General features: G+C 50.9%; 1 protein-coding gene and 1 long non-coding RNA gene across 7 annotated transcripts in view; one reads left to right on the top strand and one right to left on the bottom strand.

The window, feature by feature from the left end:
• The window catches only part of PTPRN2 (protein tyrosine phosphatase receptor type N2), a 945,556-nt gene extending 939,313 nt beyond the window's left edge, over window positions 1-6,243 (bottom strand). For 2 of the 4 annotated variants that reach the window (XM_070516912.1, XM_070516913.1), the window contains exon 1: window positions 6,023-6,226. In XM_070516912.1, the coding sequence (XP_070373013.1) occupies window positions 6,023-6,122 (100 nt within the window). In that variant the 5' untranslated portion in view covers window positions 6,123-6,226. Of the gene's footprint in view, window positions 1-6,022 lie in introns of all 4 variants that reach the window. The other 2 variants (XM_044747547.2, XM_070516905.1) reach the window with 2 other exon arrangements.
• LOC106824284 (uncharacterized) lies at window positions 4,767-10,468 on the top strand. Of its 3 annotated transcripts, XR_011505698.1 has the most exons (5): window positions 6,316-6,489; window positions 6,634-6,830; window positions 7,088-7,217; window positions 7,688-7,841; window positions 8,184-10,468. It is a non-coding gene; the product is annotated as an uncharacterized lncRNA (long non-coding RNA). The 3 variants fall into 3 exon arrangements; XR_011505701.1 differs by lacking the exons at window positions 6,316-6,489; window positions 7,688-7,841 and adding an exon at window positions 4,767-4,904 and having other exon boundaries at window positions 6,634-6,789; window positions 8,184-9,182; XR_011505699.1 differs by lacking the exon at window positions 7,688-7,841 and having other exon boundaries at window positions 6,258-6,362; window positions 8,184-9,320.
• The last annotated feature ends 5,018 nt before the right edge of the window (window positions 10,469-15,486 follow it).

Genomic DNA, 15,486 nt, shown 5'->3' on the forward strand with positions numbered 1-15,486 from the left:
AGTGATCATCACAAAACCCTAAAGGGCTTGCTTATTTTTTTCACATCATATACACAGAGGCCTTTGGGTTTTTGGGGTTTTTGGGGGGTTTTTTGGTGGGGAAAATTGGCGCTGAGTTAACATCTGTTACCAATCTTCCTCTTTTTGCTTGAGGAAGATTCGCCCTAAGCTAACATCCAGGCCATTCTTCCATCTATTTTGTATGTGCATCACTGCCATAGCATGGCTGCCAACAAGTGCTATAGGTCCACACCCAGGAACCGAACCTAGCCCACCAAAGCAGAGCACGCTGAATTTAACCACGAAGCCATGTGGCCAGTCCCCAGAGACCATTTTAAAGACAGAGCAACCTGATGTTTCAAACATCAGCACCTCTAGTCCAAAGTCTAGTTTCTTAGAATAATGGAGTCACCTACTTATAAGTGCAGAAACCAACTAACAAACAAAAAGTTACTTAATATGTGAACAAGTGTTTCTAGAACCACACCTCTTCACTTCCTGCCCTAGATATTGAAATAGTGGTTGGGCAGAGCAGTTAGAGACAGCACAATTTAAGAGAAAAAAATTCCGTCTTCCTTCAACAAACTCTGTTTCCAGGCAGCAGAAAAAGTGCATTGACTGTGTTCTGCTTCTTGGGTTTCTGGCTTCCTATCAACCAAGATTAAAAAATAAGTCCAGCTGGGTCTACATTTATGAAGGTCAATTTAGACTAATGTGAAAATAGCTGCCAGGTGCTTTTATGTGGAGCAGAGGGTTATCTGCCATGAATTCAGCTGTTGGCTTTCTTGGGAAACGAAACATCTTTGTCAGAAGAGATAAGATAGGTTATTAGTTAACTGAGCCTCTCTGGGCCCCATCTACCTCAGGATACATCTGGATGAAAACCCTTTCTGCCCAGTTCTTAAGCTCTTTTTCACCTCTCTATACACAAGGAATCCTTAAACTAGCAATATTTGCATATACCCAGGCATGTCTTAAATATCTTCCACCCAAAGCAAGAGGGTTATTTTTAGTTTTTTCCACATTTAGTTATAAATAGTTTTTCATAAGGAATTTTGAAATTCTAAGGTAAGGTCCCAAGAGGTCACAGTAATGGAAACTTTTCTTAATAAAACCGTATATAATGATAGCCCAGCTGACCCCACCTCTCCTTCATACTTTACTACTCTTCCCCACCCCCTATTCCTAACTTTGAAAAATCCAAAGAAAAGTGGGTGAATAACAGTATTCACAAATTAGGTAATACTGCATGTAAAAAACGTAACAAAATAAACCCAGAATGCAGAAATTATCATCATGTAAAAGAATCAATGATAGCTACAGAGTTCATCAAAACATATGTCCTGGGGTGAAGAGCTTTGAGTCACATATTTCAGCCTGAGCTGCAGATTCACCGCACTGCTATCACCATTCTTCATGGAAGCCAGGGATCCAACAAGTCTGCACATTTCATGGCACACAGAAATCCCTGGCTTGCGTGCTGCCGTGGGCCCAACATCACCATGGAGGAAAGTAGAAGGCAGACTACTACAAATTTAGCACATGCCCTGTACCTGCTCGGTGGGCACCACTGATGATGATATTGGTACCCAGGCACAAAAAGAGCTGAGATGCACAGCTAAGCTTAGCATAGAAAGAAAGTCATTTAAAAACTTCTTTTACTCCCCGCACATTCCTTCCAAGTCTGACACATTTAACTGCCATCTCTGGACACAGGGGACAGCCACGTCACAATTCCACCCAATGCATCTGGTCTCGTGGGTGACCGCATTGTCTGGCACCTCCTTTTCCCAGAAGCCCTGGGTTTTCCATGCATCCCAATCCTTCTGCATGGGGACATCAGCACCTGAGGCTGAAGGAGCCAGAACAGGAGAGAGAAGAGACAACAGGCAGAGAAGTGCTCACAGCAGAGAAGGCAGCAGGGCTCCGGCTCTGGGGGAGGGGAAGGCTGTCATTACCATACAACCAACAGAATCAAAGGCTCCGGACTCCAAGAAGCAAAGATGGATTTGTGCTTTTATGGCAGGAAGGGGGCTTTGGTTTCACAATTAACAATCATGCCATCTAGTCCACAAAGCCTACTCCTGCTCCTGGCTGCTCTTTCCTTCCCAGCTCCGCATGGGGGCTTACTATGAACGAAAAATATGTGTGGGCAAAAGGGAAGAGGGCGGCAAAAACAAAGGAGGAAAACAAACACTTGTCTTCAAAGCTAGGTATGTTGGTTAGGTTTGACTTTGTATTCTCCAAGCAAAATTTGCATGAAAGGTTGACTCTATCCTTTGGCAAATGAAATTCATATTTCCTCAGCAAAAGGAGGAAGATCTTTGATATGATGGCCCTTATAAACATAGGGCTGCCTGAGGTGTACAAACTGGCCTCCCTGTAACCGAAGAATGGCTTAAATTCAAAGGGCTTACATTCAAGTCAGAATTAGAGAAAAGTGCTGAACACCTAACTAACAAAAGGATGTACTGAAATCACAGAAAAAAGCAGAAGGAAAGAGCAAAGAAAAACTCAAAGATGGAAGTATACAAAGAGAATTGTGAAACTGTCAGGGACAATGCTGCCTGACACAGTAATAGTATTTTGGCTACAAGAAAAAAGTTGAATCATATCATCGAAAAGGGGTGCCATATTCCTGCCCCATTCACCTCTGACAATAATATCACAGACAATGGCACACTAAGTGCCATAAGGGAGCCTTTGCACAGAAAAGACACAGGCAAAACGCGTGGTGCAAGGGCAGGAAGCTCAAGCGATCAGGGGAAAGCACGCCCTTGAAGAAAGGGAGAGGTGGGACATCCACCGCCATCGGGATGCTGCTAATGGCTATTGTGAAAATAAGATGGTGTCATGGAGCGTGTCTCAGAGCAATGAGAATAACTCAGATATGGGAGTTTTGTTGATCTAAGGTTTCATCAAACGCTCTTTTACTATCCAAATGTAACGAGTCCCCTGGCTCAAAGCAAGGCACCCTGTTCAGAAAGAACTGGTCTTAGTTCTTAGTAACAACTGACCCCTCTTTTTAACCTACAACTTATAATGTAAGCGAAGAGCAAATACTCAAATCTCCAGGAACCATGTGTGTTCTGTAGGCCTCAACCTGAGGTTGTATTGATAGCTAAATAAATAGATTACAAGTGACATGGTTGAGGCCAGATTTAAGGTCTCTGGGTGCATCTTCCATTGTGCCTCATTATTTGGAACAATGTAGTTGGTGTGACCATTATCAAACAAGATGCAGATGGCTAAAGAAAGAGAAAAATGGCAGCATATGCCCCTCACGGGTGACCACGGCTCCCCCTATACTTTCTAGAGACTGCTTACGAGAATTCTGAGGATATGGCAGCAGCACTCTGGGTGAAGATGTTGCAGGGATAGGAAGGCTACATGGACAAGGATGTAGAGAGCTTATAAAGGTAAACAAGGCTACACGCTATCCCAGGTTGGGTCTCAAAATGGGAAGACCACACCTCTCACTATCTGGATATAGCACCAAGCAATTTCCAATCAAACAGGGAATGTAGCAGGTTAAACCTATCACCTGAAGTCCTTGAAACAGTTCTTATGATGTCTGGGCCCCCAATGTTGTCCCACACAAAGACTGTGACCAGGAGGCTCCCTTGGGGCACACCCTGAACGGAAGAGGAATAAGGCATCTCTTTTCAAGGATATGATTCAATTGTGCTTCTAGCTAAAATACCATTGCTGCATCAGGCAGCTTTGTTCAAGACAGTCTCGCGATTTTCTTCTCTTCATATACTTCCCATCTTTTGAGTTTTCCTTAGCTCCCTGCATCAGCCACCTCCCCCTTCTTCCTTTCTCTGTGATTTCAGCAAAATGCTATAAACCGGCAATTATAATGCAAAGAGAGTAGTCAAGAACCAACCTCCTGCTCATCTCATAGAAGCCACCTTCTCTGGAACACAGAGTGGCTGAGATCAGCTCACTCTGGTTCTCCATGACCTATGTGTATGTGGAGGGTGGTTTCTGGCCAGCTGAGCAAACAGCTCACACACGAGGTAACACACCTGTTCAAGCCGCAGGAAAGAAGGAACACAGTCCAGTAACAGTACTGGTGCACAGCTCAGCCTTCATAGCTGGTTTGGAGCAAGGTCCTGAAGGTCAAGCCAGAACAAGCGAGGCCCCAAGCCTCCCCAAGCAGGGCTCACCTAACAAGGATGATGTGTGTGTGGAGTGGCCCTCAGGACACCCAGTAAGTCTGACAACAGCACTCCAGGATGTGGGGTACAGGAATCACCACTCTACCCCTGAACTCCACCCCAGGAAGCAAGGATGTCCCTTCCAAGCACCAGCTCTGGCTCTAACTGCCACGCTGTGCCACACTGCCCACCAGGCCAGGGAGTGTGCGAGGAAACAAGGAAAGCAAGGGAGAAATTGCTTAGCCAGGAATCTGGGGAGACTGTTCACACACCTCTCCCTGCAGTTCCTGTCTGGGACGGGAAGGTGAAGCCCACTGGAGATGAGAAGGGCAAGCCCGGGATGGGAGCGGGGTCAGGGTGGCTGAGCTGAGTCCTCGCTCCACCACCATGCACCTAAATTCGCACTCACTCTTTTAACACCTATTATTCTAATCCATTACGTTTGATAATCTTGGCCTTGAAGCTCAAACCTGAGCTTTACGGTAAATCTCCTTAACAAACGAGATTAGAAAGGAGGGAGGTACGGGGGACAGCCACTTCCTGGGTTAAAATTTAAAAGGCCGTGTCCGAAGAGAGCTAACTCCGGGCTCAGCCCGTCAGGAACACTTCCCCTTCCCTCTTCCTTCCACTTCTGTCAGAAGGAAAATGTCTGATTACAAGGATGGCGGTAGAGGGTCCACGCGGTGAAGACGCAGATGGGAGGCTGAGGCAGGGCAGGATCGGCGCGGCGCGGAGGGCTGGGTGAGAGAGAAGACCCCCGGCCGCGCGTCCCCTCTCGGTCGCCCCAGGCCGCGCGGGCGGGTCCTGTCCAAGTGGGCGGCCTCCCGGTGCGGCACCGCCCGCCCGCGGCGCACGCGGCTCGAACACGCGGCGGGCGCACCCCACCCCAGCCGGTCGCCAAGGGCGCTGGCGGCGCCCATCCCCACGCCGAGGCGGGAGGGGCTGAGGCCGCGCGTCTGCGAGCGCGGAGCGCTCGGGCAGGGGCCTCGGGGGAGGAGACCAGGGGAGGGGACCAGGGGACGCCGGCCGCTGGCGGAGGACGCTGAGGCAGGCGCGAGTCCCGCTCAGCATCGCGCGCGAGCACCGGGAGGGGTCTGGGCCAAGCCCCTCTCAGCTCTAGGGAGCCCCCCAACCCCTGCCCCGCGCCCCTCACTCCCTCAGGCGACCCTCCCCCACCCCCCTCACTCCCTCAGGCGACCCTCCGCCCCCCCCCCCGCCCCCTCACTCCCTCAGGCGACCCTCCTCCCCCCCCCCGCCCCCTCACTCCCTCAGGCGACCCTCCCCCCCCCCCCCCGCCCCCTCACTCCCTCAGGCGACCCTCCCCCAGCCCCCTCACTCCCTCAGGCGACCCTCCCCCCCCCGCCCCCTCACTCCCTCAGGCGACCCTCCCCCAGCCCCCTCACTCCCTCAGGCGACCCTCCCCCCCCCCCGCCCCCTCACTCCCTCAGGCGACCCTCCCCCTTTCACTCACTCACGCGCCCTTCCCCCATTACTCACTCAGGCGTCCCTCCCCCTTGTGCTCACTCACACAGACGCCCCCTGCCTCCAACACCCACATTCACTCAGGCGCCCCTCCCGCGCCCCTCATTCACTCAGGCACCCCTCCCCCGCCCCTTCACTCGCTCAAGCGCCCCTCCCCCATTATTCACTCAGGCGTCCCTCCCCCTTCCCCTCACTCACACAGACGCCCCTCCCCCTATCTCCTCACTCACTGAGGCGTCCCTCTCCCATACCCTCACTGACTCAGGCGCCCCCTGCCTCCAACCCCCTCATTCACTGAGGTACCCCCTTTCCCCCGCCCCCTCACTCACTCAGGCGCCCCCTCCCCTCCCGACCTCTGACCCCCCCCCCCCACTCACCCAGAAGCCCCGGGAGTGGCCGGGCGCGGGTCGCGGGGGCGGCGGGCGGGCCGCGCGGCAGTAGAAGCAGCAGCAGCAGGAGCGCGAGCGGCGGCCCCATGTCCGCTGGCGGGCGGGCAGGCGGCGCTCAGTCCATGGCGGCGGCTCCTCCCTGCGCGCCTGGCGCCGCCGAAGCTTCAGCACCGGACAGCGCCGCCGGCCCCGCCCCCGACACGCCCCCTGCCACGCCCCCGATGCGCCGGGCACGCCCCACGACGTGCGTTCGCCCGCCGGCCACGCCCCCCGACGTCCCCGCGCCTGGCCCCGCGCTGCCTCCGAGTCGGACGGGCGTCGCGCCTCGGTAGTCCCAGCCGGTCTTCCTCTTCGGGCCCCTCTGCCCCGGCTTTCTCGGGAGTCGCACTGCCCCGCTTGCAGACGTCCGGGGCCTGGGACGGAACGGCGCGAACCCTCTCTGCTCGGCTGGGCAGGTGCCACGGGGCTGTGACACGCGGCGTCACGACCACGCGGGCCTGGCGGCACTTGAGGCGTGGACGGCGCGGCCCAGGAGCCAGTTCCGGCTCTCACTGAGCTTTGCTGCGTTTGAATGTGAATGACCATCTGTGTCCCCGCAGGTGCAGACCCGGTCGAAGCTCGCCTGAAGCGCGGGCGGTGTCGCGGCCCCTGGAAGGGGACGGAGGAACAGCCGTGCGGGGTCCTCAGCCTGGAGAGAAGGGGCCTGCGGGAGGCTAACCTGGAGCTGTGGAAGCCCCTCCTGCGCTCTGCGCTCGGTTGGCGGGTCAGGGCTCCATAGCGGGGACGAGGCCCGGAGGTGGGGTCCGCCTGGGTCCTTCCCTCCTCCCTGTGGCCAGGCCCAGAGGGGCCCCTGAGGACCCTGTGCTACTTCCTAAAGGCGCGGCTGTGAGGGTCCCCGGGGGCAGAAGGCATCAGAGGGGGCTCTGTGTGTGAGTGTGTCAGAGAGAGGTGGGGTGTGCGTGCGCGCTGTGAGTGGGTGTGGGGGGTGAGGATGTAGAGTATGGTCGTATTATGCGAGTGTGGTGTGTGTGTGCTCCCCACATCTCACCCCAGGCCAATCTCCTCCATCGTTGTCTTCGTCGTCGTCTCTTGTGGCCCTGCCAGGGACCCCAGTCCCCCGCCTGCTTCAGCGTTGGCAGTGGCCTGAGCCTCCTCTGACCCCTGTGGATCCCACTCACCCAAGGTCAGCTCTCATTTCCGCTCCTGCCCATCCCTCTGGGTTCTCGCTGCCTGGCCCTCGTCAGCCAGCCTGTGTGTGCCCCTTACCACTCCCGACAAGGCTACCTGTGCACACTTTGGGGTTAAGGGTGATGGCGAGGGAGTTGGGACTCAGCAGAGCCCATCTCCAGTTGGAATTGAATATTGGGTCTGACTGCCCCACAGTTCCCCCTTTGCTGATGCCCTGCATCCCCAGACGGCCACTGCCCTCCCTGCAGGGTCCCTCCCTCTCCCCACCTGCTCAGCATGCTCTGTCTGTCCCTTTGCCTGAGAGAGCAGCAGCAGTCATCGCCCCACAGTGACTTTTCTTCCTCCTGCTGCATGGACAATTGGCTGTTTGTAACCTCCAGATCCCACAACGGGTAGGGGAAAAGGGTGGTGAAGGGGCTTTTCAGTAGACTTGGGTTTCTTTATTCCTTGTGTTATTCTTAGTAGCCTGACTCCAGGTTAGCACCCTGCTGCTCTCACCTCAAAGCAAATGGGACTCCTTGAGTAGAATTCATCAATGAGACGATTCATTCTCACACTCTGAGAAAGGCTGCAAGACACTCATTCCTCAGCTTGATTACACCACACCACAAGCCACAATGTGAGCACACAGGGCTTACCCCAAATGTGGGCTCAGAGCATGAGAGATCCACCTTGGTGAAGGTGGGAGGCCAAACGGGGAGGAGACGTTGGCAGATGGCTTGGACAGGCATGTCTATCCTCAGAGGTCCGGAGAGCCAACTGGTGGTAAATTTGGTGACAGAAACAATAGGAAAAAAGAGAAATAAGATCAAAATGGGCTGGAAGGTAAAGCTCATTAATGCCAGGGCCCAGGAGGTGATTCAGAAGCAAGAGGGCAGGACATACAACTCTGTTCAGTGACATCACTTTGTGATGTGGAAGGATCTGTTTCCAAATACCTAACTCCATTTTTCTGTTGTAGGTGAGGGTCTACGTAACCAAATGCCTGCTTAAATGCGAGTCACTACATTCACACTGGAGAGGGAGCCATCTGTCCAAGAACCAAAAAGCCTATCCGTGCCCACAAGTTGGAGACTGCTGGGCCTCTGCCACTGGCAGAATCCATTGGCATTTGTAGTGGACATTGTGAAAGACTTGGAGGAGCTTAGGGCTCCTCCTGTGCCTGTATCCTGGAGGACTGTTTACTTTTGGGGTGGGTGTCTCCTGTTCCTTGGCATTGTTAAACAGGTCTCACGGAAAGGGCCTGGGATTGTTTGTTCTTTCATTGTTTGACTGGCTGCTGTTGACAGTGGTTTCCTGAACCAGATCCTGCTTCACTCCAAGGCCCCAGCTCCGGAATTCTGACAGGGTCGAAGCAAAGTTGTAGCAAAGTTTGCCCCAGGAAAGGCAAAATGGAAAACCAGAGAGGCACAAGAGGGATTGCGAGATTATAGTAACAAAGGCACTGAGAAGAAGCACAAAATTCACCAGGTGGCGTAGGAAAGAGGGTGGAAGCCGCTGCCCATTCCTTCTGGTCTCAGCACTGAATTTGACCAGAGCACACCAGTCCTGGGCTGTACTTGACAAGCCACAAAACCTTAGCTCTGCCGAAACGACAGGAAGTTAAAGGCAGAGAAATGGAGAATGTGGAAGGAAGGAAGAAAGAATGGGGCTAGGTTCCAGAACTAAATCTGAGGTAGCCCAGATTTCTGACCTGGAGGACAGCTGTGCATGGCTCCTTCTGGAATGCTAGCTAGATAGATCATCACACCAGGAATTCCCAGTCTTTGACCCTGATACACGAGCTGTGCATGTGTGTGCACCCGTGCGTGCATGTGTGCGTGTGTACATGTGTGTGCAACTGCACATATGTGTGTGGGTGTGTACGTGTGCATGCACTCATGCACATGTATTTGGTGTGCTGGGTGCACGTGCCTACGTGTATGTATAAGAACATGATTAAATGCTATACAAGGCACACATATACATGTATCTGTCCACTAGGTGTACAGCATTCACTCAAAACATATGCTTAATCCCTGGGCCCTTTAGGCCAAGGGTGTCCCCTACATTTATTTATGCTTTGTGCTTTTCTACTTATAAAATCATTTAATCCATTATTTATTTAATCTATTATTGTCTCACTTGCTAATATTTGTGATATACCCTCATAGCATGCCAGGGGCAGTATGTGGTGCAATCTTACAGTTCACAGTTAAAACATATTTGCAGTCATAGGTCAAGGAATGACTTCTAAGGAGATTTTCAAGGTCAAATACAGCATTGGAGCTGGGCTTCCTTCAAGGGCCTCCTGTCTGCCTGAGGTGAGTAGAGTGGAACTCCCAGAGAGAACCCAGGGGCTTGAAGTCAGAAGGTCAGGGCTCAGATCCTAGCATCTCACATGCACCAGTTCTGTGGCCTTGAATGTTGCTGAGTGGTGAGAGATCAAACTATTGGCCACCCTGATGGTTTTGACCGTATCAGTGAGTGCTCTGGATTATATCAGAGTTGACGAGAATAACTGTGACATCTAATTAGGACCAGAAAATATTTTGTTTTTTTCTTAAGGTTAGCACCTGAACCACCAACTGTTGCCAATCTTTTTTTTTTTTCCTGTTTTTTCTCCCCAAATCCCCACAGTACATAGTTGTATATTTTTTAGCTGTGGGTCCCTCTAGTTGTGGCATGTGGGACACCGCCTCAGCATGACCTAATGAGCAGTGCCATGTCCGTACCCAGGATCCAAACTTGTAAAACCCTGGGCTGCCAAAGCAGAGGGTGCCAACTTAACCACTTGGCCACGAGGCTGGCCCCAGAAAGTATTTTAAATGGGGCAACTAGGCCTCCGGTTCTCTGTGTCAAAAGGAAAAAAACACAAAACAGCAGAGCTGCAGGGGATTCAGTGGGGTGGTGAGTATGAGAGCTGGGGGAGAAGGCTCAGTCATGAATGCCCCAGGCTTTCACTGCGTCAACAGCACTGAATGTGTCCTGGCACTCTCCTCCTCCAGGTGGAAGGCTGGGATGTTCACTGTGCTAGGTTGAAATGCTCACTGGGCTTCCACTTGATCAGAAACAGCTTTCTAAAGAAGGGGCATTTGAGGTGAGGTTTTAGCGCATGCAGAGAGGCAGCATGTGAGCAAAGGTGCCTGAACATGTGCTAACAAATATCCTCAAATTATTCATTGTAGGCATACAGTTTGGCTCTTGCTGAATGGCATAATAGTCTGGTCAACTGTGATGAAATTTGAATTACTGACTAAAGCAGTCAAAACTGCCAGATTGGCCATTTTTAGTTGGCTATTTTTCTTCATTTAAACACAGCCCGGGTCTCTATTTGAACAGCGAACTTGGGTGTGAGTCATCTGATGGTCTAGTTCCATCCGTGAGGGAAAGCAGGCGGCCATACCCCAAGGAGAGGGGCCTCCTGAGTTGGCCTGTGGGCTGCCAGCCCGATGTTCACTGAGCCCCGTCTGTAGGGCTGGGAGTGAACCGTTCCCACCTCCACTGCTGCAGAGACAGGTGCCCCACAAGGCTGCCTGCCACTCAGCACTGGCACGTCACCAGGAACCTACCTGCTACTCCTTGAGGTCTTGTCCAGAGTGGATCCCCTGCCCTCTGCAGCACACCTCCCTGGCTCCCAGAGAGTGACAGTTCTGTCCAGCGCTCCCCCAGTATTGCTCCTGGACCCCAAAGCTCAGAAGAATTGGGCTGAGCATGTTGTGGTGTTGTGTCATCAGCACTTTGCCAGTGAACACATGGTAAGAGCGTTCTGATCCTGAGTGATGTGGAGCTGGTGTTGTCTGCACAGCACTGTTCCCGTGACGTCAACAGCACTCCAGCTTGTCTTTGTGGGACTTCTCCCCGTGAATACCTGTCCATCACGATGTGCCACCAGGTAAAGGCTTGGGCTTGAATGAGGCCAGGCAGATGCTCTGTCCTGGAATGTGGGTTACAGCAGAGTGACACAGGCTGGAAATGGTCGAAGCTGCCCCCTGGGGATTGCCTGTGGCTCCTGGGACTTCATATTTAAATCAGTGTTCTTTCTTTTACTTAGAGTCAGAAAAGTAGACGAGGGAAGGTCTGAAGCAACAGGCATTAATCTTACTTCACCAAAATTTAAACTGAGCAGAAAGTCATGTTCTCCCAACAATCTGGCTAATCAATCTGTTTCTGGAGCACATTCATATCCTATGGTGCTTTCCCAGAATATTCTAGATGGACAAGTGGTACACGGAGACATCCTGGCTGAAGGTCTCCTGGCAAAGCCCTAGAAGAAGACCAAATCCGGGCCTTGAGTGCTGCCCTCACCTCTGGGACATCCACCCCCATAATCCACTTCTCCCCAAGTTAGCAGCCAGCATTCATGCACCTGACCCACAGGGACCACCAAGCCAAAGAAGGAGAAGGTCCAGCCCACCCAAAACCAAGCCCTTCAGTGCAGGGCTGCGGGCAGCCTGGGGCTCCTCTCAGTTCTCTGACCAGTTCTGCTTTGGGCCACACTGGGAGCCAACCATCTGCAGTCTGATGTGTCCTAAACGTGCCAGCTCAAGTCTCCTTGGGCCACCTTTAATCAGAGTAACTGAGTGTTGCCATTCAGATGTCAGAACTGGAGTTTCCACAAAGCCAGTCTTCATTTGTTCATTTGCCATGACAGAGCTTCCTTATTTACAGTTTGTCTTTCAGCCTGAGGATTGTAGAGGATACAAGCCTTAAGTAATTAAACTGCAGTCTCCTTTGAAGAGGCAAGTATCTCTCTGACCAAATGGAGCAGAGCTAAGACCACAGGGGCAGGGGGGCGGATTAAAGTCCTAAATCAGCCTTCAAATTATGTTTATTAGCAGAGCCAAACGAACACAGCTTTGAATTTGATTTGGACTCTAATTCCCAACAGGTAACTTTAGGGATGGGGTAGAGAGGAAATCCCAGTTTGAATGCCATGCAGTCTTACTCCCTACTTTAAAACGTTAATAATACCTCCTCCAGCACCACCTTAGTGACTACGCCATGTGTAAGTTATCAGTGGGTAAGTTTTGTTACACAGCTACTAAGTACTCAGCAAAACACTACAGTGCATAGGAGGGATGTCAAGAAATACCCTCTGAAGTAAGGAAAGGGTAAATATTTATTACCTCCTATATTTCAGAGGTGTTTCATATCTGATATCTTTCTGATACGAGACGAGTATTATTACCCAGATTTTAGAGATAAGGAAAGTGAGTCTCAGAAAGTTTATGTAACTTGCTCAATCCTCACAGCTAGTAAGAGGATAAACCAGAATGTGAAGCCAGATCTAATTTCAAAGCCATGCCAGAATGTCCCACAGGGCATCTCGCAGAATTCCAGAATCGAGATGCTCCTGGCACAGAAACTTTCAAAGGAGACTGGAGTCATGTAAAAGAACCACAGCAACAAACTTGAAGAGGCTCCTACTGGCCAAAGCTGGGAAAATTTGAGTATTAAAAAAACAATGACTGCAATGGATTAAAATTCATCAGACATAAATAAAAATGTTCAGAGTGGTACTAAAAAGTATTGATAATCTTTACAAGTTGCTAGGGCACCAACTCATTCTTCTAAAAATTGATAAAGAAATCAAAGCATTTATCATAACTTTTCTGCATGAATAATATTTCAAGGTAACCAAATGGTTTTTAAAGGAAAGTTCTTTGCAGAAAAATTCCAAGCGATTGATGCAAAAGAATGATAGATTTAGAAAATCACCATTTTGCAACTCCTAGTGAAATACTAGATCCAGATAACAGTAATCAATTGGTGATAACTAAAAGTGGGGCAGGATGTCATCAACATGGCAGAATAAGTTTTCTGTTGTCTTCCCCCCAAAGAACACTGATTTTTTTACAGTCACCCACACCCTGAGGAAGTCCAGAGGTCCAGTGAAGTTACAGCACATTAGAGCAAAGAAAAAAAATCCAAGACTGGGCGCACTGGAGAGGGAAGTGGCACAGTTTCACTTCACCCACCTCCCCTCCCCCAGGGCAGCACAGCTCAGGGCCAAGAGAGTCTTTCCAGTTCCTGATGTCTCACTTGGGGGAAAGTGAGTGTGAGTGAGCATCCAGCTTCATCAGCTATGTCGGGCACTGCCAAAGAAACCCACTTCTTTCTCACCCCATCCAGAGTGCTGAGGGGTGCTGAGGAACTCTGGGTGGGAGCAGCTAGGAGAACAGCAGCCAGGGCTCTCAAGGGTATCAAAGGTACACGGATCCTAGCTACCTCTTCGTGAACATCACTGGGAGCGCAACTGGGGTCACCTTACCTGTGGACACCCCCAACTGGCCCGTGAGCACCCTCGATGCCCCATACTTCACCCCCACACACCCAAACCCCATGGCCATCTGTCGCTGCACACCCCCAAGGGCAGTAGGAGTGAGCCTTTGCAGATGGCTAGTGAGCATTTGCAGAGATCCTGCGCAGCTCTGTGCAATTGGGAGAAACCGCATAAACTTGAGCATGCAGCACCATCCTAGGGAAAACAAGAGGGAGGCTGTCAGCACCTGGCCTGGCTCTGCAGGATCAAGAGAAGACATATAAGCTTCAGAATTCTCTCTCAAGAGGGCACAAAAAGTGTGGAGCAGGCGTACCCATAGAAAAGGTCTCAAAAAGCCTCGGAAGCCCTAACAGGTGGAGGTTATAGGACCAAACTACACAGGCAGCCTATTAAATTCTTACTTGGCTTATTTAACCAAAATAATTCTAAGTCTAGCAAACAACGATCTAACGTGGACCTCCACAGTGAAGTTATGGCCTCTCACCCAATTCCTAATGATCACCCAAAACACAGAGCTTGGGGCTTCAGAGAGGATGCAGATAATATCGCCAGCACATGTTCTTTTACTCTCCTTCCTTCTCCTGAAGCTCTGTAGCTATTCACCAGTTGTGGACCTGGGAAAGGCAAATGCTAACACTTTTACGGACTGTAGGACAGAGACTGGGAACTAATTCTAACCCTTTGCAAGCTAGAATGCCACTATGGCCTGCCAAAGTGGACCCCCAAACCCACTCCATTCCATTTCCTGGTTCCTGAATGTGTGGCTGGGATAGTCACCCTCGGCAACGTGCAGAACTACAGATGAGTCCCCAACCATGGAATGAGAGGTTCCGAAGTATGAAAGCAAAGAGAAAGTCTCTGAACACCTCTTCCCCGCAAAAAAAAAACAAACATTAAATCAAAACCTATACTATGGGTGAGCAACTTGATATATTGGTAAAATGGAATACTACTCAACAAACAAGAGGAGTGAACTACGAATACATGCAACACCGAGTGAAAGAAGCCAGACAGAGAAGAGTAAGTCCTGTGCAATTTCATGTCATCAAGTCCAAGAGCAGGCAGCATTCCCTGTGGTGGTGTAAATCTGAATCATGGCTGCTGCTTGCCAGAGTGAGGGCAGGAGGGAACTTTCTGGGTGACGGAAATGTTCTAATCTCCATTGGAGTATGGGTTATGTAGTTGAATGCATTTTTCAAAACTCATCAAACCGTACACTTAAGATCAGTGTTTTTCACTGCATGTAAATTATTATGCAATTTTTTTCAAAAGTAATACCAATTTCTCTGGAATCTCAGAGATCTGTACTGCTGTCCAAGTTTTGAACGATGCCAGGTGGTGATTCCCATCACATGACTTTACCTCAGTGTGGCCTGCATAGAAGGCAGAAGGGTCCTGGAGAAGAGACAGGAATGTCCTCAGGGCCATGGTGAAAGTGCAGGAGCATAGGAGGCCGGGCTTGTGCTCAGCGGCCGGCACTCCGCCTTGTGCTACGGCCAGAGGACATCACACAGCCAACCAAGGACTGGCAGGTGAGACCCCAGTGTGGGAGGGCACTGCGCATGGCATGGTGTGCTGTGTGGATATGTGGGAGCTAGCACAGCCCCATCGGAACTTTCAGGATTTGGAGATGTGCATTCTGACCACTTCCTGGATAAAGCTAAAAACTGCCAATTTTGTGAGGCCCCAAACTGAAAGGAGGTTTTCCAACTACAGGACAAACTGCTTTGTCATTTGCCTTAAACCAAGCAGGTCCAAGGTTTGTAGACAGATCAGGACTCTGTGTGCTACCTGTAGAAAACAGTAACAGGAGAGTCACAGTGGAAGCTCCTGGGTTTCCCAACAAGTAATTACTTTCTTCTTGAGAAAATTACTTTGGCTCGATATGAACCCTGAGAAATGTATATTTGGGTTACACCAGCAGAAAAAGATCCTCACCAAGAGCTCTTGGTTGATGTCCAGGGGAATATGGAATGGGTCCTGAGAAGATAGAGTCAAA

Source organism: Equus asinus, chromosome 1 (assembly GCF_041296235.1).
Source record: "Equus asinus isolate D_3611 breed Donkey chromosome 1, EquAss-T2T_v2, whole genome shotgun sequence".
NCBI lineage: Eukaryota > Metazoa > Chordata > Mammalia > Perissodactyla > Equidae > Equus > Equus asinus.